Raw genomic sequence first — 19,053 nt, 5'->3', positions numbered from 1 at the left:
AACATTTTGGCGTGAGAAACAGAACTGCACACTTAAGGTCAAAGTTTAAAAAAGGAACAGGCTTGTGGCAAAGAGGATCCAGTCCTACTTGAGTCCCACCCTGGTCTAACCTTGACCTCAGAACCCAGCCCCACATCCTTCATCCCTCTCTCTGTGCTCATCTACCCTGACTTGACCACCTCCTCCACCCTCCACCCAAACACCCTCAGATAGAAGAAGAAACTGCCAACCAAAATCAAAAATAGTGTTATTAATTCTGGTGTCTCCGAAGCACGAAAAAAAAAAGAAAAAAAGAAAAAAAAACCCTTTCCCACATTTCAGCCCCAAGTCCAAGGCCAAAGGGCCACCCCAGCAGGCGGTGCAGGTCGAGGGGCCAAGTCAGTCCTGGCCATGGGCTTGAAGCGGGACCAGCCCATGGGTTTGGCTCCTAGGGCCTGACTGGGATGCTGCCTGCCTCAGTTTGGGGAGCCCAGGCCCTGGATTAGGGATGAGAGATCAGGGGTCAAGGTCAGAGGTCTGGGCTATTCAGTTCCAGTGCTCTGGCTAAGGCAGCCAGAGGTCAGGGTTCACATGTGGAAGCCAAAGCCACTCGGTTCTGTGGTCCAGCAGAAAGGGCCAGAGGCCGGGGGTCCAAGTTCCCAAATACAGGGCTGAGGCCCAGAGGGCGCCAGGCCACTCAGTACTGATGCTCCAGCAGGGGCTGAGCTGCCGGGCTCTCTCGCTCCTCCGCAGGGGCAGGCCAGTCGCCCAGGGCCCCAGTGGGCGTGCCACTCTCAGGAGCACTGCTGTCCAAGCAAGGAATGTCCCGCACTGTTCTGGGGGGTGAGGCTTCAGTGCTGATGTCCGGGTTGAGGCTGAGGTCTAGGGGCGCCTGAGGGAAGGGAGACAGGTTGGTGGTGGGAGAGCAGACCTGAGCTACCCAGACCTGACCCCGCCGGAAGAACCTTACCTGAGATTTGGGGGTGCTTCCTTTAGGGCTCCCTGAGGCTGGCTCCCCCTCGGATCCCCCTAGTCCCTTCCGACCCCCCAAGCTCCACTTCCCACTGGGACCCTCAGAACTTAGGAGACCAGGGCCAGGGGGCCTTGAGGGCCTGGGACCCTCAGGGGGTGCCGGTGAAGCGGGGGATGGTCCAGGGAGCCGAGGGGGTGGCCACTGCAGCAGAGGAGGGGGGCGCCCATCACCAGAGCCGCTCAGGGAGGGCCTCGGGCCCCAAGCAGGGCCTGGTGGGAGGGGCTGGTCCCCAGCGCCTGTGGGGGACAGATAAGAGGGCAGACTTCAGTCGCTAGGCTGCCCTTCCCACTCACGGGCTCAACCGGGCCTTGCCGGCTCACCTGCTGTGTTCTCAGGTGTGGGTTGTGCCAAGGGGGGGTTATTGCTGAGGGAGGTCAAGCCACCACCTCCGCCACAGTCTGAGTCATCCACGTTCCCGCCGCTATTGCAGCCGGCTCCACAGCCCTTGTGAAGCCTGGGCGAGGGGAAACAGACGACGTTGGTAGGGGGAGGAGGGTGCAATGCCCTCACAAGCACAAGTCCCCAACCCAAGGCACCTAACATCTCAGATCCTAGTCCTATTTCTAAAAGATTCTGCCATCTACTTTACAGGGTGTTTTTTAAGGTTACATTGTGAGGCATGTGGGATCTTAGTTCTCCGACCAGGGATGGAACCCATGCCCCTTGTGGTGGAAACGTGGTCTTACCCAATGGACAACCAGGGAAGCCCCTACAGAGGTTTTAAAGGTGGCATTATTGATGGTGCTTCAGGCTAAAGGCCACCTTCAGCTCTGGCTGAGGCTGGGGTATGCAGCTGGGTCAGCTTGGGGTTCACCCCTGGCGCCGGTGCTTCCTCAGTCAGACCCCGGAGGGCACCACTTTCTCTCTGTGAACCTCTGCTTTCTCCTGTGACCCCAGAGGCATGGGTCAGAGCTCACCTTTCCCAGCTGCGCAGAAGCCAGCGGGCAATGGCGCCCAGGCTGACGGGGCCACCCCACAGCGCCCGCAGCTGAGGGTGGCTGCCGGCCAGCGAGGTGGTGAGGGGAGACACGTAGATGGGGTAGCCCAGCGGCTGGTCGCAGGAGGAGTTGATCATGTTGCGGAGCGCCTGCTTGGCGTTCTGGATGCTGCCGCGCTCAGGGTTGCGGTTGCGCAGGAACACCAGCTCCTGCTGCTGCCCAGCCCAGAGGCCGCGCACACACTCGCGGTTCACCTGCAGGGGCCACACGTGTGGGAGGGGGTCAGGAGGCCGCGGCGGGAAGGGGCCGGGAGGAGAGGGCGGCCGAGCCCACCTTGATGACGCGGAAACCGAGGTGGCGCCGGTTGAGCATGATGATCTTGTACTCATCCGAGGCGTCGTCCAGGACGTGGCGCAGCGCCAGCAGCGAGGGCGTGTTGCTGAGAATGGCGCTGCGCCAGGCCGGGTCGCCCTCGTGTGAGATGACCAGCCGCTCCTCGTTGGCCGCGATGGCGTCATATAGGGCGGCCGGCTCCTCGTACTCGTCTGGGGACGTGAAGTGGTCCTGCGGGGAGGACGGGAGGGCCGAGGTGGGCCGCCCCTGCCCTGAGCGGCGGGTTCACTGCCTGCCCGCCCTGCCTGGGCACACCTCTGCCTACCTGGTGAAGCTTGAGGGCCATGCGAACCCCGGGCGCCACCACGCGGTGAAGCAGGTCCATGTCGGCAAAGACCCACTCGTCCCGCGGGGAGGTGATCCGGAAGTCCCCCTTAAACAGGGCGTGCAGGCCGTAGAGGAAGGGCTCCAGGCTGGAGAAGAGGAGGGGGTGAATGCACCAGGCGCGCTGGGGCTCCTCAGCGCTGGCTGTGTGTGTAGGGGTCAGAGGGCAGCCCGCTCTTCACGCTGGGCCTTAGTTTCCCGATCTTGACAAGGAAGTCAGTCCCTGCCCGTGTCCGTCACAGGGCGATGGTGAGGAGCAGGCGAGGTCCCACGGGGAGAGGAGGGGCTGCAGCCAGAGGCCCAGAGCTTGTCAGGAGGTAGCGGAGGGGAGGGCCACAGGCTGGGCTGGGCACTCACCTGGCAGACATGCTGTGCGAGGCGGTCCCCAGGGCCCGGCGGCCCAGCACACACAGGCCAAAACACAGTGTGACCAGCGGCGAGTTCCAATCCTGGTCCACAGGCTGCAGCACAAGGACCCCCATCCCCAGAGCCCAGCTCAGACCCGGCACAGGGAACTTGGGGCAGGGGCTGGGGCCCAGGCCAAGGGAGGCTGAGGGCGAGAAGAACCCGCAGGGGAGCGGGGAGGCCGATGGGGAGAGGGCAGCCCCAGGGTGCTGGTGGCCGGACCTGGCCGCGCCGGGAGGCACAGTACTGGATCCACTCCAGGTGCACGGCGCAGAAGGAGGGCAGCGAGAGGCCGGAGAGGCGAAGGTCGTAGTCCTCGTCCACGCTCAGAGAGAAGGTGGGGTCGGAGTCAGCATAGCCAGGCGCCCGCACAGGACGCAGGGCTGTTGCGATGCCTTCATGGCTCAGCCAGGCCTCCAGCTTTGGAGAGCGGCTCACGTAGTAGATGATACTCTGTGAGGAGAGGGCAGGGGTCAGTGAATGGGGGCGCGCTCTCGCCCTGGCCACTAGGAAAGAGAGCGTCAGGGTAGAGGCTTCTCCCCGTGAGTTCCCTGGTGGTCCAGTGGTTAGGACTCTGTGCTTTCACCACAGAGGTCCTGGGTTCGATCTCTGGTTGGGGAACTAAGATCCCTCAAGCTATGTGGCCTGACCGAAAGAAAGAGAAGCTTCTGCCTTAGACTGTGCTGAAGTCAGCTTCCCAGGACACCCATCCCCTCTCCCATCTCAGCTCCCTGAAGCCACACAGGCCTGTCTGCTCCTTCTCTCGGTCAGGGAAGGGGAAGGGCAAAGCCGACAGGAAGCATCCCTCCTTACGGAGCATCCACTAGAGGGTGCTGCCTTTGGCAGGTGCTTAGGTCACAGGTCCCTCAAGATAGCATGAGTGTGATCACAGGACTTCCCCTCAAAAAAAGAGGCACAGCATATGTACCCAAGCCAGGGGCTCCTGGACCCCTTAAGAGAATCTGCTGAGAGCTTCAGTGGTTAAGAATCCACCTTGCAGTGCAAGGGACGTGGGTTCCATCTTTGGCTGGGGAACTAAGATCCCCCGCAGGGCAACTAAGCCCACGTGCCACAACTACTGAGCCCGTGTGCAACCAGAGAAGCTGCGTGCTGCAACGAGGATCCCTCGAGCCGCAACTAAGACCTGACTCGGCCAAGAAAATAATAAAATACATATTTAAAAAAGAGAGATTCTGCTGGTTTCTAAGCAGGGGCGTGGGCGAATGGAGAAAAGCCTTTGGACAGTATGCGACTGGTACGGACACGATGGATGGGCGGTCTGAGGCCAACAGTTGGCAGCCAGTCAGGTTATGGGATCTTGTGTGCTGCCCTGGATGGAGCCAATGGGGGGTGGCCTTCTACCTGGGGGAGGGGTGGGGAACCCAGAGCTGCAGAGGCTGGTACAGCTGGCCGTGAATAGGAGGCATCTCGGCAATAGGGAGTCCAGCAGCGTGGTAGGACGGGGGGGGCCAAGAACCTGGGCAAAACGGCCCCAGTATAAGCTCTTCCCTAGGAGTGAGTGAGCGCATGGGAAAAACATCTGAGAAGGCAGTTTCTCTGACAAGTGACACAGAGGGGCCGTCCACCAGCTGGTGGTCTGGAGGGTGGTCGTCAGCAATGCCCCTCCCAGGTCCGAAGCCCAGAGAGACGATCTGTGTACGTGCTGCCCGCTGGCCCCTAGTACTCACCACCCCACAGGAGCCTCCTAAAGGCGGTGACAGAGGGCCCCATCCTAGGCCCCCCACGGGCAGAGTCACAGGGCCTGAGACCCGCTATCCGGCAGTGACTCTTAGGAAGATGCTTCCACTCTCTGAGGCCCCAGCTTCCCTTCAGAACAGGCTCCTGGAGACTCAGAAGGTGGCCTTTGGGAAGCTCCCACCCAGTAAGCCCTGAGTGTGGGGCCCTGGCCACCCGGCCTCACCCTCCTACCCTGACGTAGTAGGTGACGAGGATCTTTCGGAGGTCGAACACCTGCAGCATGGACGCGGCGTTGTTATCGCTGATGCTGTAGCCCTCCAGCACATACTTGCTGGCCGTCACCTCCCAGGCCAGCCAGCGCTGCCCAAAGGCCGCATTGAAGGACAGGACCCGCGGCAGGTGGCCTGGCTCGCAGCAGCAGCAGCCCTCATCCTCCTCCACGCCCTCGGTGATGGCCTCCACCTCCCGCTGCTGGCAGTATGTACCTGCGGGGAAGGGGGCCAGTCAGGGGACACGGGCCCATCCCCGCCTGCCTCCTCCCCAGAGTGCCCCTCCCCTGGAGGCGACGGGAGTCACCGTTACTTAGTGAATGGATGAACAAACGAGCCCCTCTCCCCTCCTAACTCCCAGTGGCCGTGGTGGGGTGGGACTGGGGTGACGGTGACAGGACGGATAGGGTCAGATCCCTCACTTATAGACGCAAAGACCACAGCTCAGGCTCGCGCTGCTCTGAGCTGTGCTTCAAGCCTCTCTGCGCTCAGGGCCTCTTCTGAAGCTGGTACCTGCCAGGTGCATCCTTCCTGAGGGCCAGGAGCTGGCTCACTGCCCAGGGCTTATGCGTGGGCCCCAACGTGGGCCAGGCCTGAGTCCACAGAGCAGGCCAGCAGGAGCTCCAGGTCAGAGCTTCCACCAGAGCAGCCTGTTCACTACAGACCTGCCACAGTCGGGGCAGGGACGGGGCTGGGTCAAAGAAAGCCTGTTGCCTCAATGCTCAGACTAGGAATCCCAGGCCATGGGGCCCATGGCGGAGAGTGCCTTGCTCAAGGGCCCCAGCAAACAGGGGTAAGAGCAGGGTTAGGGTCCGGCCCTCACACACTGACAAAGGCGGCACCCTGAGGCTCACCCCGGAACTCGAGGCCACGCAGCTGGAAGGTGACGAGGCCGTTGCCAACCTCGATGAGGTGGACCAGGGCGTTGAGGTAGTCGGAGGCCAGGACGAAGCAGTCGCCGGGGCCGTAGTTGCCCCAGCGGCCCAGCACCAGGTCCCCACACAGTGTGTGCTGCAGCGAGCGGGTCAAGTGCTCATAGAAGATCGAGTTGAGGTTGTTGTCATCAGCGCCTGGGACCCAGGATGGACGGACAGATGAACACAAGTGAGCAAGGCTCCCTCCCCAGGGCGGCCCGGCCCCAGAGCCCCCGAGGGCTGGGTACACACCGGGGTTCCGGTCCAGCTGAGTGACCAGGCGGGTGTTGGAATGATCCACGCGTTTAGTGCTGTTCAGAGACAGGGTGACACACAGGTGGCCAAGAGGGCAAGGCTGCCCCAGGCTCAGGTGACAGTTCCCATCGCCCTCCACCCACACCCCTCTGGGCTTGCACCCCCATACTCTGAGGCAGACGCCACGAGAGCTCCATGACAGGGGGAGGTTAAGGTTCACGGACGTGAGGGGACTCCCCCAGGGGCACCACACAGCCAGGAAGCCCAGGGTGTGAGTCCTGGGCCTCCATCTCGCTCAAGCTGTGTTCCTGTGGATCAGCCACCTCAGTGAAGCCCACGGTGCCGTTCCCCAAAGCCCAGCCTCCAACCTCCATCTGATCTCCCAGCAACCTGCCCCGTTCAGCCACCCGCTCCCCGCCAGACCCCCTCAGGGTCCCACAGGGCACCCGCCTCCGTCCCAGGAGACTCACTTGTAGTCACGCTCCCAGAACTTAAGGGGCCGCGCGTAGGACATGATGAAGACAGCACTGCCTAGCAGTGGGTTGAGAGGCGTGGAAAAGAGTGCCGAGAGCAAGGCCTGAACGAACAGCATGGCCGAGTCTGGGCGCAAGTCAAGGAGGTGGCGGGCACGCAGGACCCTCCCCAGCCTCCCTCACGATCCTTCCACCCCTGCCAGCCCGCCTGGATGCCAGCCCGCCTGGAGCCCCCCATCCGGGCGACAGCCCTCCCTGCACACCCCCACCCGGGCTGCAAGCGGCAGGCTGGGTACGTGGCACGGCAAACGGCTGGGCAAAAGCGTGGAAAGCTGAGCCCCAGGTGATCTGCCAGGGCGCGATGTAGGTCAGCACGAAACGCAACTTGTACAGCAGGTCCCACAGCTGCAGGGGTGGAGAGGGGAGAAAGTGAGAGATACACGGACTGCTCACAGAAAACGGGCCCCACCACGTGCCCCTCAGACCCCTGGGACTTCCGACACCATTAGCAACCCCAGACAAAGCACCCAAGGGGACATTAGCTATTTAATTCATATAATCATCCCGGAAGCCTCCTATCACTGTCCCACTTCCCAGATGGGAAAACTAAGGTTCAGACGAGGTAGAACAGATACATGACTTGCTCAGGGTATGCCACTCTTGGTGACGAGGCTGTGATACCAAAAGTTAAGAGACAGTCACAGGCCCTACCCTCAGAGGGGGATACAGACTTGATCTCCACCATCCTGGGCCAGGCCAGAAACCAGACCAGAGTGCTCACGGGAGTGAGATGAAAGCTCAGGCCTGTGCCAGGATCCCCCGTGGGCACCACTGCAGGCCTCCAGTACAGAGCCAGGGAACAGGCCTTTGTTCAAGTCCCAGCTGACCACCAGCTCTGCAGGAAACCTGAGGCAAATCACTTATGCTCTCTAAACCTCAGCCTGCTCACTGGCCTACAAGGAGCTGCTGCCAGGGCCCTCAGAGGGAACACCACAGGACTGGGGCAGGTCTCCCGCGGTGAGGCAGGAGAGGCCTGCCCTCAGGGCTGCAGTGCGGCCCGCAGCTCACCTTGCTGCAGAGCAGAGACATGACGAAGTAGTCGAGCAGGAAGCCCTGGGAGAGGCGCGGGCAGTCGAAGTGAAAGAGCAAGACGGTGAAGGCCAAGGTCAGGTACTGCTGCGGCGGGCAGCAGAAAGCCGAGCGCAGCAGCTTCAGCCCAGCCACGGTCATGAGCAGCGCCCGGCAGCTGTGGGCCAGAGGCAGGCGTTAGGGGCCGGGCAGTTGGGGGGGCCCGCCCCTTGGAGGCCCTGGCCTGGGCTCTGCTAGGCGGGGCCCGGCTCTTTTGGGCCAGCGACCTTCGTCTCTGCTTCCTGAAGAGGTCACTAACCCCTTCAACTTCAGGAGTACTGGAGGGACATGTCTGCTCCTGAGAAGGCAGGTGCTTCACTGGAAGGGGTGTCAGGAGCTGGGGGCCTACTTAAGCTTGCTGGCCAAGGGGATTCAGTTTCCCCCTGGGTTACTCGGGGAGGTAGGTGGTGGGATGACCAGGGGGCTGGCGGTCCTCACTAGAGGCAGAACTTGTCCGGGTGGCTGACGACTGTGTGAGCGTCCACCGTGAGGGCGTTGAGCACCACGGCTGGGTAGATGAGGTACTTCTCCACGCACTGCAGGCCAGCATACAGCTTCTCAAACCACATCACCTGGGCAGCACCTGCAACCACGGGCAGGAAGGTGGGACTGCTGTCGAGCTCCAGGCCTTCCACACCCCCTCCTGCTGCAAGGGAGAACAGTCGTGCTCTCGGAGGGAAGCTGGCAGGAGGGCAGAGCCCAGGACGTGGGGGTGCACAGTTCTGGGACCCTAGAATTTCTGAGCAGCTGGGGGTGTTGATCTTCGGCAAATCAAATGAGGGCGATGAGGCCCAGGCAGGGCGTGTTGGGGGCTCAGGGCAGGTGCTCTGCTCATTCAGCTGTCTGAAATAAAGGATGACGACAACACCCCCGGTGTCCACCGGAGTCAGGACAGGTTGGGTGAGGCCCAAGTTCACAGTGACCCTCAGTCACAGGGACCTTCGGACCAGGCCCCTGTCACCAGCTCATGGTGACCGTAGCCACATGGAGATGCTGGCCCGATAAACAAGATCCTTCATTGTCTAAGAAAAACAAGCACGCAGACCTTCGCACCACAGATCCAGGTATTTAAACACAAGCTCCAGGGCATCCGTGTTGCACAATTCAGTGTGCACTGCGCTGGTCTAGTTCTTTAAGAACCAGCCTGTATTTCTCAACAACACCTCTTGGAGTTCTACTTCTATCTTCTCAGGGTCCACAAGGCAGGCAGGGAAAGGCCAGAGCAGGCAGGGCGAGAGTGAGGCAGGGGCTGAGGGGGGCACAGGAGAGGGTACAGAGGGCAGTGAAGGGGCCGCAGGGCCCATGCCATCGCACACTGGGCGGTGTGGGCAGAGGCTGCCCCCTGCTGGCACCCTGAGCTGAGAGGTCTGAGCTCTGTAAGGCAGGTGCAGGGCCCCAGCCTGGCGGGAGGCACTCACCTCGCACTTCGTACTGGCTGTACTCCAGCGGCTTCAGCACAGGCTGCGACAGGCAGAACCAGGGCAGCTGTTTGCGGAGCTGAGGCAGCAGGTAATGTGTGAAGAAGCCTACGGCCCCCGCCAGCGCATACAACACAAAACCTAGCACGGACTGCAAGAAGGAGGGGAGGCTCAGCCACGGGGCCGCCTGGTGCACGTCACCCAGGGCCTGAGAAGGATGTGGGCCATGGCCCCCGGCCCTCGGGGCATGTGGGCTCTGGCAAAGACCTGGGCGAGAGGACTGGCCTGTGCCCCACGAACCTTCAGGGCAATGAAGACGGTGCTGGCGCTGATGGCAAAGGTGAGCACGGCGATCACCACACACATCACCAGGTCGGAGTGGAGGACCTCGCGCTGCAGGGTTGGGAAACACCAGCGTGGGTGCTGCTGCCACTGGTGGCTGAACACACCCTTCCCCCCAAGACTGGACCCCGAGACTCCGGGTGCTTACCACTGACTGGCGCATCTTTTCTGGCAGTGGGTCTGGGGGCTCGGCACGGGCGGTCTCCAAGCTCCGCTCCTCCAGCTCGGGGAAGAGTTTGCTCCGGACCAGAGACCTGGGGGGTCGGGCCATGAGAAGAGTCAGGGGCCTGGGTCTGGGAGGCTGCCCCTCCTCCCACAGGCCCCGGGGTCAGGCGGTGACAGGCACATGTGCAGACCCCGCCCCCCAACCCTTGCCAGGCACAGACACGCCAGCACGCGCAGGCACCCACCAGAGTACGGTGGGGTCGCTGCTCTGCCGGCTCAGGTGGTAGGAGAGCGCCACCAGGAGGCCACAGAAGACGGAGAAGATGACAGGGACGTGCTGCTCGGGCCAAGGGCTCTGGGGAGGGAGCCCGCGCTGGTCAGAGCTGCGGGCGCCCCCACCCAGGGCAGAGGCCACTGTGAGCCCCATCCCATAGCCCCCCACTCTGGATGCCTCCCAGCAACCCCCCAGGTCATCCCTACCTTGATGGCCCCAAGGCAGAAGCCGTAGAGCAGGGCGGCGGCCAGCAGGCTGCGGGAGAGGCTGAAGATGGCAGTCAGGGGGCTGGTGGCGGCTGCGAGGCGAGCGGGGGCAAGTAAAGCCCAGAACCCACCCGCCAGCCCCCGCGGCACTGCCCCCGCTGCCCCTCAACTTCCAGGGGCTAACATCCCCTGGACTTGGGGCCCGGCCCACTGTTCTCTGCTCCCCCAGCCCAGAGAGGCCTGCAGGGCTTCTGGCATTCTCGGGTTTAAACCACTTGCCTGGGGAGGAGGAGACGGGAGGGGTGGGGAAGGGAGGGGAAGAGATGGGCTCTTAGAATCTTCCATGTAGACTCAGCGAAGTGCTAAACCCATAGTTGTTTAGCCTCATAGCCCTCATACCCTCAGAGCCTCACAGACCCACAGGCCTGCACGTCCTCCTCACCCTCGAGCCCCGCCTTGGGCTCCATACCTGTGCCCCCAAAGCCGTGCATGTCTATCTGCTCCAGCAGGTACATGAGGCAGGTGTTCACCTGGGGCAAGAGGCCCAGGAGGAAGACGAACGGGAAGCACAGGGTGAACACTGGCGGGAGGGGAGGTGGAGGCCTGGTTAGTCTGCCGGCTGGCCCCTCAGCCCACCCTTAGGGCCTCACTCCCCTCGACCCCCTTGCAACCTCAACCCTACCCGGCCTTACCAGTGGCCACGTCACGGGCACAAAAGAAGAAGGAGGCAGAGAACAGCGTGAGGCCGTAGAGGGAGACGGGCGGGAATGGCTGCGCAGAGCCCAGGGCGTCCAGCAGCCAGATGAGCAGACAGCAGATGCAGAAGTAGACGGGCCGGCTGTACGCGATCACCCAGTTGTGGCCCTGGGGAGGGGGCCTGTGAGGAGCCGCGCCTCCCTCACTGAATGCCCTACTGGCAAACGCATGCTCACGTGCCCCGGGCCCGGCCCTGGGTCCAAGAGAGCTTGGCAGAGTGGGGGCAGAAGGATCAGGGGCCTGGGGGCAACGGGGAATGGTGAGGGTCTCAGCCCCACCCAGGCCCAGGCCTCGCAGGAGACATGCTCCGCTGTACTCACGTGCATGGGAGAGGCGGCATCCGGCTGCACGCTCTGAAAGAGACAGAAGCTACACTGGTGGCGAAAGCCTCACCCACGGAGGGTCAGAGGCCTGGGACCCGTTCAATTCCACTTCGAGGGCGTTATGAGGGACCAGGGCAGGACTCCCTCTTCCACTGTCCTGAGCCTCAGTCCCTCCATTTGCTGGATGGGGATGGCAGTGGTAACACGGGGCCTGGAGCATCTCATCTGCTTTCTAGCTCAAACCCCTCAAGAGGGGTCGTGGGAGGAAGAGGAGGAGACCCTGAAAGCCAGGCCTGACCTTCAGCAGGGAATACTGGCAGGAGGCGATGACCAGGCAGAACTGGAAGACCCAGATGTCCGTGAAGAAGCCCTTGAGCAGCAGCAGGTAGCCCAGGAAGGCGACGAGGCTGCTCAGGCCAACACCGAGGATGTTCTCCAGCAGCCCACGTGTCCTGGAGAGACCACCGGGTCAGAGCATGCCTACCTCCCCCCCGTACCGGCGGGGCAAGGGATTCGGGGGTGGGGGACAGGACCCGGCCACAAAGACCCACATCCGGGCTGGCGCCCACGCCAGCCATCACCCTGAGTATCTGGAGCTATAAGCTTGGGCAGGGCCAGGCTGCACCTGCTCCACGAAGCCAGCCCACTGCAACCCTGCACGCAACCCCAGGCTCTGTCCCCTCTAGACCCAGAGACCTCAGGGGCCACCACCCTGGGATCTGGCCGATCTGCCTCCCGCTCCCCCAAAGCACTGCTCACGGTGCCGGGAGAAATCCAGAGCACTGGAGGCCACCAAGACAATAAACATCACCTGACCTCTCTGCCTTTCTGGGCCTCAGTTTCCTCCCAGAAAAAAAGGAAAGCTAAGACAGACGATTTGTTGGCTTTTTAGGCTCTACAGAATTCAATTTAATTGAATCTAACACAAAAACAAATAAAAAAAATAAAAACACACTGTGTAGAAGCCATGTCTCCCTCCAGCAAAATTTTGAGGGAAGAATGACCAGAGCACCCCCTACTAGGCCAACCATTTGCCCCTAGAAGAACCTAAAGCAATCCCACTGCAAATTCTAGCTCTCCACGAACCCTCAGTGACCCAGCAGTTAGGCTCTCTGTGGCCATGACGGCCTCCACACGTTAGAAGCCCTGGGGCCAGGAACGGCAGAGGACTGGGAGCTGAGGGGCTGAGTACTCACCGGTCCAGCAGTGCCAGCAGGGCGAGCCGCTCGTAGCGCACAGAGGTCCAGCGGCCAGGAAGAAGCCAGTACTTATAACTGTGCTGGGCCCGGGGTGGCGCTTCCTCCATCAGCGTCTGCTCCTGGGATTCGTGCAGGGAGTCCTGGTCCAGTAGGTCAAACTGCGGTCCCCACGGCCGCGGCCATCAGCCCCGCCCCCCCACCACTGTGGTCCATGCCACCCCCTGGCACACACCGGCCATCAGCCCCATCCCCCACCACCGCAGTGCATGCCACCCCCTGGCACACATTGGCCCATCAGCTCTGATCCACTCCCGTCCATGCCACCCCCTGGCACACACGAGCTGGTCTACAGAGAAAGTCCCTACCATCTAGAGGCCCCGCACCCTGCCCTGACCCTCCACCCCAGGGCCTGCTCCTTTCTCCAGCTTCCCAAGATACGACTCAGCGGCTGTGGGGGCTGCCAAGGGCCAGGGTTACCAGCTCCTGTGTCTGTCTTCCCCACTCAGGAGGTGTCTCCAGCCTCTTTCTGGGGTCAATGAAATCCACCTTACCCTTCAGGAGCTGGTACAAATGCCACCCTTTGCCCAGATGTGGCCACCAGGGTCACTTTGACCACTCTACCCTGGAGCACATGGAGGGCTGGCCCTGAGGGCAGGCCCGGGTGCCAATGCCACTGCTGTGAGGCCCTGGGCTGCCTACTTAACCTCTCTGGGCTTGTGGGGCTTTAAGTCAACAAGTGTTTATAGGACCCATCCATGAGCCTGTCCTGTGCCAGGCTCCAGGGACACAAGGAGAGCCCCCACAGCACAGCCCCTGCCTCTGGAGGAGCCCCCGCCCATGTGAGGACTGCACTGCTCTCCCACGGGACGGGGAAGGGGAATAAGCACATCAGGAAGGGGCACACGCAGCTTCTGGGCACTGCCCTTGGTCTCTCTGTGGCCCTGGCTGCGTGGGCACTACTCTTACGACTGTTCTTTAAACTCTGAATCTGTACCTTACACAATCCTAATATTTCTGTCACTTCCTGACCGATTACACAAGTTTTCGTCCACACTAAGACACTTTCAAGAACAAGAAGAGGTGCTCTTACTAACCCTGCTGAAACAGACAAGCTTGACCAGCATGCCTCAAGCGACCCACCGCCACTGTCCAGTGATCTCAGCTGTCCCCTTTGCGGGTGCCATTGCACTGTCCCCACTAACTGCGGGCCCTGCCAGGGTAACAAAGCTATTCCAGACATGCTTACTGAGTAAATAAATAAGCAACTTGAGTCTTTCACGTTCTGTGTACCCTGTGCTGGCCACCATAGGTCAGGACAGCCACCTTAGGGCCCCTGGAGCCCTCACTCGGAACAACCTGGGCCTCCCGGGGCCTGTGGAAGCACTTGGTGGTCTGCATCCCCTACCCCTTCCTGCAGGTCCTTCCCCAATGCTGGCTTCTCACCTCCGGGATCTCCAGGGGCACTCGGCGCACCTGCATGCCCTGCAGGACCACGGGCCGCGGCTGCAGCAGGTTCAGGCCGCCAGTGGCCTCCGGGACGTCAGCTGAGTGGAAGCTGGAGGAATGCGAGTGGCGGTCCCTGTGGGAACAGCAGAGGTGAGGGTCAGGGCTGTGGGCGAGCCCAGGAATGAAACAGGGTTGAGGCCAAGGCCAGGCCACGACTGGGGGCCCGAGGGGGCTGCTCAAGTACCCCGAAGATGCACAGGGGTGTCAAGAGGAGACAGGTCACAGAGGGCCTCCCTCCCAGACCCTAGGCATCCAAGGCGGCCCTGGAGCCTCGTGCTTGGAAATCCTGCAGAGCCAGGGACCCAACGGATCCCTGCAGGCTTGCCCATCTCCCCTCCATGCCCCTCGCTGCCGCCTACCATCCTCTCCTCCTGGAGATCTGAGCTACCTCCTAGAGGTCTTTGCTCCTGCCCAAAGAAGGAAGGGAGAAAACGCCCCAGGAATGACAACCCACCAGCCACAGGGCAGGGAGAGCCTGAGCTTGGAGACTCACCATGCTCCGTTGGCTGCCTGCTCCCCCTGCTGCCCTACAGGGTTCTCATAGCCGCCCCCGGCCAGGCCAAAGGTGTAGGAACGCCGCACACCTGGAGCACAGACAAGTGTGGGACACAAGGCAGCCTGTCAGCAACACGAGCACCGAGGCCCAACCCACCTGAGAAAAACCGTGCTGGGTTCTCCAGAGGGCAGCCCAGCCCCGGGGCACCAAGGGTGCAATTTCACGGACGATGACTCTCAGTGGCGGAGAAGAGGCTGGGCCACAGGCTTGGCCACTGGAATGCCAGGAGGGGCTCACCGCTCTCGTCATAGAAATAGTGCACGGCACCCTCGGAGGTGTCATCGAAGGTGCAGGCCTCGTGCACGTTGGCGCCAGCCCGGGTGAGCAGCAGTGAGGAAGCGAAGTGCAGGGCCGAGGGCAGCGTCAGAGCTCGGGAGTGGGAGGCCGCGCGGCCCCGCTGAGCCTCCTGCAGGCTGCTGGGGAGGGGGCAGCCCAAAGGCTGTCAGCAGCACTCAGAGCCAGCAGGCCCCCACCCCCACCCCGGGCAGCCAGCTGGTGCTCACCTGGGGGGCGAGCCCATGACCGAGGCTGGGGGGGTGGGGTTGCTGCCGGCGTTGTGCCGCCTCCGGATGGCCTGTGCCCGCCTCACATTGCTTGAGTGGTCCCGCTTGGCAGTCTCCTCAGCAGCTGCCCAGAGAGAGGCCCACCCCCGAGTGTAAGTGACAAGGGAGTGGACAGAGCCTGGGGGCGGGCGGCGGGGAGATGCAGATACTCCTGTGTGGGGCTAAAGGTCAGGTCTAGTCTAACCACATCCTGGCTCTGTGACCCTGCCAGGTGACCTAACCACTCGGGCCAGTTTCTAAATCTGGGAATAAGGACATGACTTGTTCTGCTAAGCTAGTGGCTCAGGAGGATGAGCATGGCTACAGAGAGACCTCGAAGAAAAGAGGCTCAAGTGCTAACTTCAGGACGGGAGCCAGGCGTCTGAGGTCTCTGCCTTAGCCTCCTCTCTGCTCACCCCTGCTTATCTGAAGCACCAGCAGACGACCATCACCAGACGGCCGTGTCCAGGTCCACCTGCTGCCAGAGGCTGAGCAGGCCCCCTCCAGCTGCCCTTTGCCCCTCCCCAGCCAGCACTCACCTCCCCCCAGCGCACCTTCCTCCCGCAGCTCCCCGCGCCAGCCAGGCTGGTTGGCAGTAGGCCCCCTGCGGGCCTCGGCGGGCAGCACAGCGGGCTCAGCAGCAGCCAGCTCCACCCCCGCCTGGGCCTCCAGCTCAGCCTTGGAGCCAGCCGGGGGACCCCGCAGGGCATCCCCCCCGGCCCCGTCCATGCTCAGCACTCGGGCATGCGTTTTGGCGCTGGCAGTACTAGGCGTCCGCTGGGTCCCATAGGGCCGCTTGGGGGGCACAGCCATCCCCTCCTCAGCCCCGTGGGGGGCCCGTCGTTTCCGGGCTCCCCCGGCGGCCCCCCGAGAACTCTCGGGGGAATAGCACGAAGTGGAGGAGGAGCTGTCAGTGCTGTAGCGGCGCTGGGACCGGAGGCTGGAGGCTGGGCTCAGTTCACTGCCCTCGCTGGTGTCATCATCCTCGAAGAAGCCCCGGCCTTCCAGCAGCGGCCGCCGAGGGGCCCGGCCGGTGGCGGGGGAGTGTCTCCGCACAGGTGGCCGCCGTTTGCTGGGCCGGAGCAGCGCCAAGTCCTTGGGCCGCACGACCAGGAGAGGCTCGGCCGGGCCAGGCGGCGTCCCTGCTCCTACGACGGTGTCGAAGGAGCGCAGCGTGTCATCCGAGGGGACTCCGGCATCTGGGGAGGCGGGCAGCTCTGCCTCCGAGGGGGGGTCTGTGTCGCTGCCCTCGGGGGCTTGCCCGCCAGGGGGGCTGTCCAGGTGGGTAGAATTGGTCTTCTCACTCTTGAAGCTGCTCAACGTCTCCCTGTCAGTGCCACTGAAGCAGGAATCTGAGGAGCCAGCTTTCTGGGGCGTGGGGTCCCCTGAGCCCCGCCGGTCCAGGGGCTGGTAGCCGCCCGCTCCTCGGCGCTGTTCCCGTCGACTGCTGGTCCTCACCAGGGCCCGCTCGGGCCGGGTCAGGGTCAGGAAACTCTTGCTAAGCTCCTGGCTGAGGCTGCCCTTCAGGAGGGGGCTCATGGGAGTGTCAGCCACACTGCCGCCACTCCATGGGGCTCCGTCTCCAGCCAGGGGAGAACGTTCTGAGGAGTCCGTGCTGGGGAGAGAAGGGTCCGGGGCAGCCCCAGGAGGCGTCTGGGGAAGGTCTCCAACTGTCAGAAAAGAAGACAACACAGGGCTAGAAAAAGGTGTTCTATAGGAGGAACTGACGGCTGAGAGGATCCTATGGCCCCAAGTTCTGAGAGCCCAGGGGGGTGGGACACTGAGGTCCCATCTCAGAGAACTAAGAGAGCCCCGGGAAACAAAGCTTAGGGTGACTCAAAGACATGGCAGCTAGTCTTCTCCCCAACCCCTTGCCAATCATGCCCACTCACTCAGCTTCTCCTGTGAGCTTAGCTTCAGCATCTCTCGATCGGCCGAGGTCACGATCACGTTGTTGCTGCCCTGCTCCCGCACCAGCTCCTTGATGTCTACAAGCACAGCCCCAGACGCGTTAGCAGTACCTCAAGGCGTCGATGTGCCAGGCCCCCGTTCTGCACCGCCACCTCAGTTCTCAACAGCAGCCACCTACCTCTGAGGGGCCCAGAGTCCTCTATCCGGGGCAGCAACTCCTGAGCAGGTAAGAGAAAAGTTTGAAGGGGCCAAGAGGGCAAAAAAGTAGGTGCAGGACATACCCACATAGGGGACAGGCTCCCAGGAGAGGAGTAGGGGAGGCTGAGGGCCGGGACCACTCACCGAGACCTGGTTGAAGCCAAACACGGAATGCTGAGAGCTACAGCGCACGGGGGGCGTGGAACTCACTTTTCGAAATACGGTCATCTCCACTCCAGGGTCTCTAGCAGTGCACAGGAACATCAGCTTCGAGCTAACCTTCCCTCTTCACACAGCACCTCTCTCACCATCCCAATCACGCCTCCCTCCACATCGATTCCCCTGACAAATCCAGAGCCAATCAAGGAATATTTATTCCACCACTCTTGGAGGCAATGTTCCCTAAGCCCCCCTCCATCCTCCAATGCCAAGGCCCAAGCACCAAGAACCCTCCATTTCCAGCACAAGCCCTACCTCACCCACCTGGGCAGACTGCTGTCCCCCTGGGCAGGCTCTTCCTCTGGTTCCCCCATGGTAGAGTTGCGCTTCTCCACAATCTCGCCCTGGTCGAACATAGCATGCAGCCGATAGTTCACAGTCTTGATGGTAGCGAAGATGACAGCCACCACAAGGCAGTACACACCAGCCACCATCAAGCTGGGGGGCAGGACCTGGAGGTGGCAGCAAGTCAGGTCCTTCTTCATAGAGCCTTGCTCCCACAAGGGGTGGACCTGCCACCGCCATCAAGGCTAGGATTCACAAGTTTACAAGAAGACTTCCTCACCCCTGCATACAACCAGTACAAAGACCCTGCCTTTTCTTTACTAACTGGACAAAGATTAGGTGAGGGGCTCAAGGTCACCCTGGCCAGAAAATTCTGGCCTCTCCGCCACACACTCTGAACTCTGCATTGAGTCCCCTTCCCACAGCCCGGAGTCCCTGTCAGTTTGCGCCCCTCGGTGACATCTGCCCTCCCTTTCCCCGGCGGGAGTTACAGGTGGCGGCAGCGTCTCACCATGTACAGCAAGAAAGGGAAGGTGAGCAGGAAGATCCAGACATAGAGGTGGAAGCAGTTGGAGAAGGTGCTCTGGTGCGGGTCGAAGAACCAACCGCCGGTGAGCGAGGCCCACACCCCCTGGCGTAGGATCTGCAATACCTGTGACCCCATGGCCCCGCCGCTGCTGCGCGCGCCCTCCTCCCGGGACCCTCATGGGGGCGGCCCCTGGCCCATGCCCCGCCTGGCGCCCGAGGGCCCCGGGGCCCGGCCTCGCGCTCACGCCATGGTCCCCCCCAAAGGGGGAGAGATCGGAGGGGCGAAGGTGCGAGCAGGGGGCGGGGCCGGCCCGGAAGTCAGCGGTGTGAGACCCAGGCGCGGGGGTGGAGCCGCATCAGAGGCGGGGTCCTGGCCCCCACCCCCGCCCCAGAACTGATTCCGAGGGCCGGGCCGGGAGGCAGGCGCGGGGCACGGGCCGGGCACCCGTCGGCGGCATCCAAAGGTGGGCGTGGGGTGGGTGCTCCGGGGGTGCAGCGACGGCTCCCTCGGTTCCGGCCCGGGGAAAGCCCCGGGACCCTGAGGTCCACTTCCGGGGTCACAGGTCACTCGCTTTGGGCTCCGCGCTCGCCCCGCTTCTGCGGGAGCCGGCCCAAGGGGGAGGCCGGAAGAAGGAGCCGCGAGCCGCCAACCTGCAGTGGCGCATGCGCCCAACGAGCCAAGTGGAGACCCGGAAAAGGAAAACCTGGCGGCTTGAATGCGCAAGCGCAGGGAGGTGGTGGAGCGATAAGAAGGGGGAGGACCCTTCAGGCTTGCGCAGAGTCCGGGTCTAAGGGAAGGGACGGGCCGAAAGGCAA

General features: G+C 62.5%; 1 protein-coding gene and 1 non-coding gene across 7 annotated transcripts; one reads left to right on the top strand and one right to left on the bottom strand.

Annotated features, from left to right (window-relative positions):
* Positions 231–18,390, bottom strand: PCNX3 (pecanex homolog 3 (Drosophila)). 6 transcript variants are annotated; one of them, XM_018042840.1, is made up of 35 exons: positions 18,221–18,390; positions 17,689–17,876; positions 17,350–17,449; positions 17,186–17,225; positions 16,989–17,084; positions 15,636–16,766; positions 15,058–15,181; positions 14,792–14,970; positions 14,492–14,582; positions 13,936–14,071; positions 12,490–12,650; positions 11,592–11,745; positions 11,291–11,323; positions 10,907–11,078; positions 10,684–10,794; positions 10,215–10,306; positions 9,980–10,089; positions 9,718–9,823; positions 9,528–9,620; positions 9,228–9,378; positions 8,248–8,392; positions 7,750–7,927; positions 6,978–7,086; positions 6,679–6,808; positions 6,206–6,264; positions 5,894–6,109; positions 5,002–5,255; positions 3,295–3,525; positions 3,025–3,128; positions 2,609–2,756; positions 2,284–2,514; positions 1,930–2,204; positions 1,333–1,466; positions 950–1,248; positions 231–871 (listed from the first exon to the last, which is right to left on the bottom strand). In XM_018042840.1, the coding sequence occupies exons 1-35, from the start codon at positions 18,371–18,373 to the stop codon at positions 677–679; spliced, it is 6,129 nt and encodes a 2,042-aa protein (XP_017898329.1). In that variant the 5' UTR covers positions 18,374–18,390; the 3' UTR covers positions 231–676. The 6 variants fall into 6 exon arrangements, with proteins under 6 accessions (XP_017898329.1, XP_017898332.1, XP_017898333.1 ...); XM_018042843.1 differs by having other exon boundaries at positions 12,490–12,632; XM_018042844.1 differs by having other exon boundaries at positions 12,490–12,611.
* TRNAE-UUC lies at positions 3,621–3,693 on the top strand. Its single transcript has one exon. It is a non-coding gene; the product is annotated as a tRNA-Glu (tRNA).

The sequence above is a fragment of the Capra hircus genome, chromosome 29, assembly GCF_001704415.2.
Source record: "Capra hircus breed San Clemente chromosome 29, ASM170441v1, whole genome shotgun sequence".
NCBI lineage: Eukaryota > Metazoa > Chordata > Mammalia > Artiodactyla > Bovidae > Capra > Capra hircus.
This window is presented reverse-complemented; position numbering and strand designations above follow the sequence as displayed.

What these genes read in the sequence shown, in the direction of transcription:
- PCNX3 (XM_018042840.1), bottom strand. Translation starts at nt 18,373, where the DNA reads ATGGGGTCACAGGTATTGCAGATCCTACGCCAGGGGGTGTGGGCCTCG. An exon ending in AAGCTCACAGGAGAAGCTGA is followed by an intron (nt 16,767 to 16,988) that starts GTGAGTGGGCAT and finishes CTTTTCTGACAG; the next exon opens with TTGGAGACCTTCCCCAGACG. An exon ending in TGCCCCTGGAGATCCCGGAG is followed by an intron (nt 12,651 to 13,935) that starts GTGAGAAGCCAG and finishes TGGGGACCGCAG; the next exon opens with TTTGACCTACTGGACCAGGA.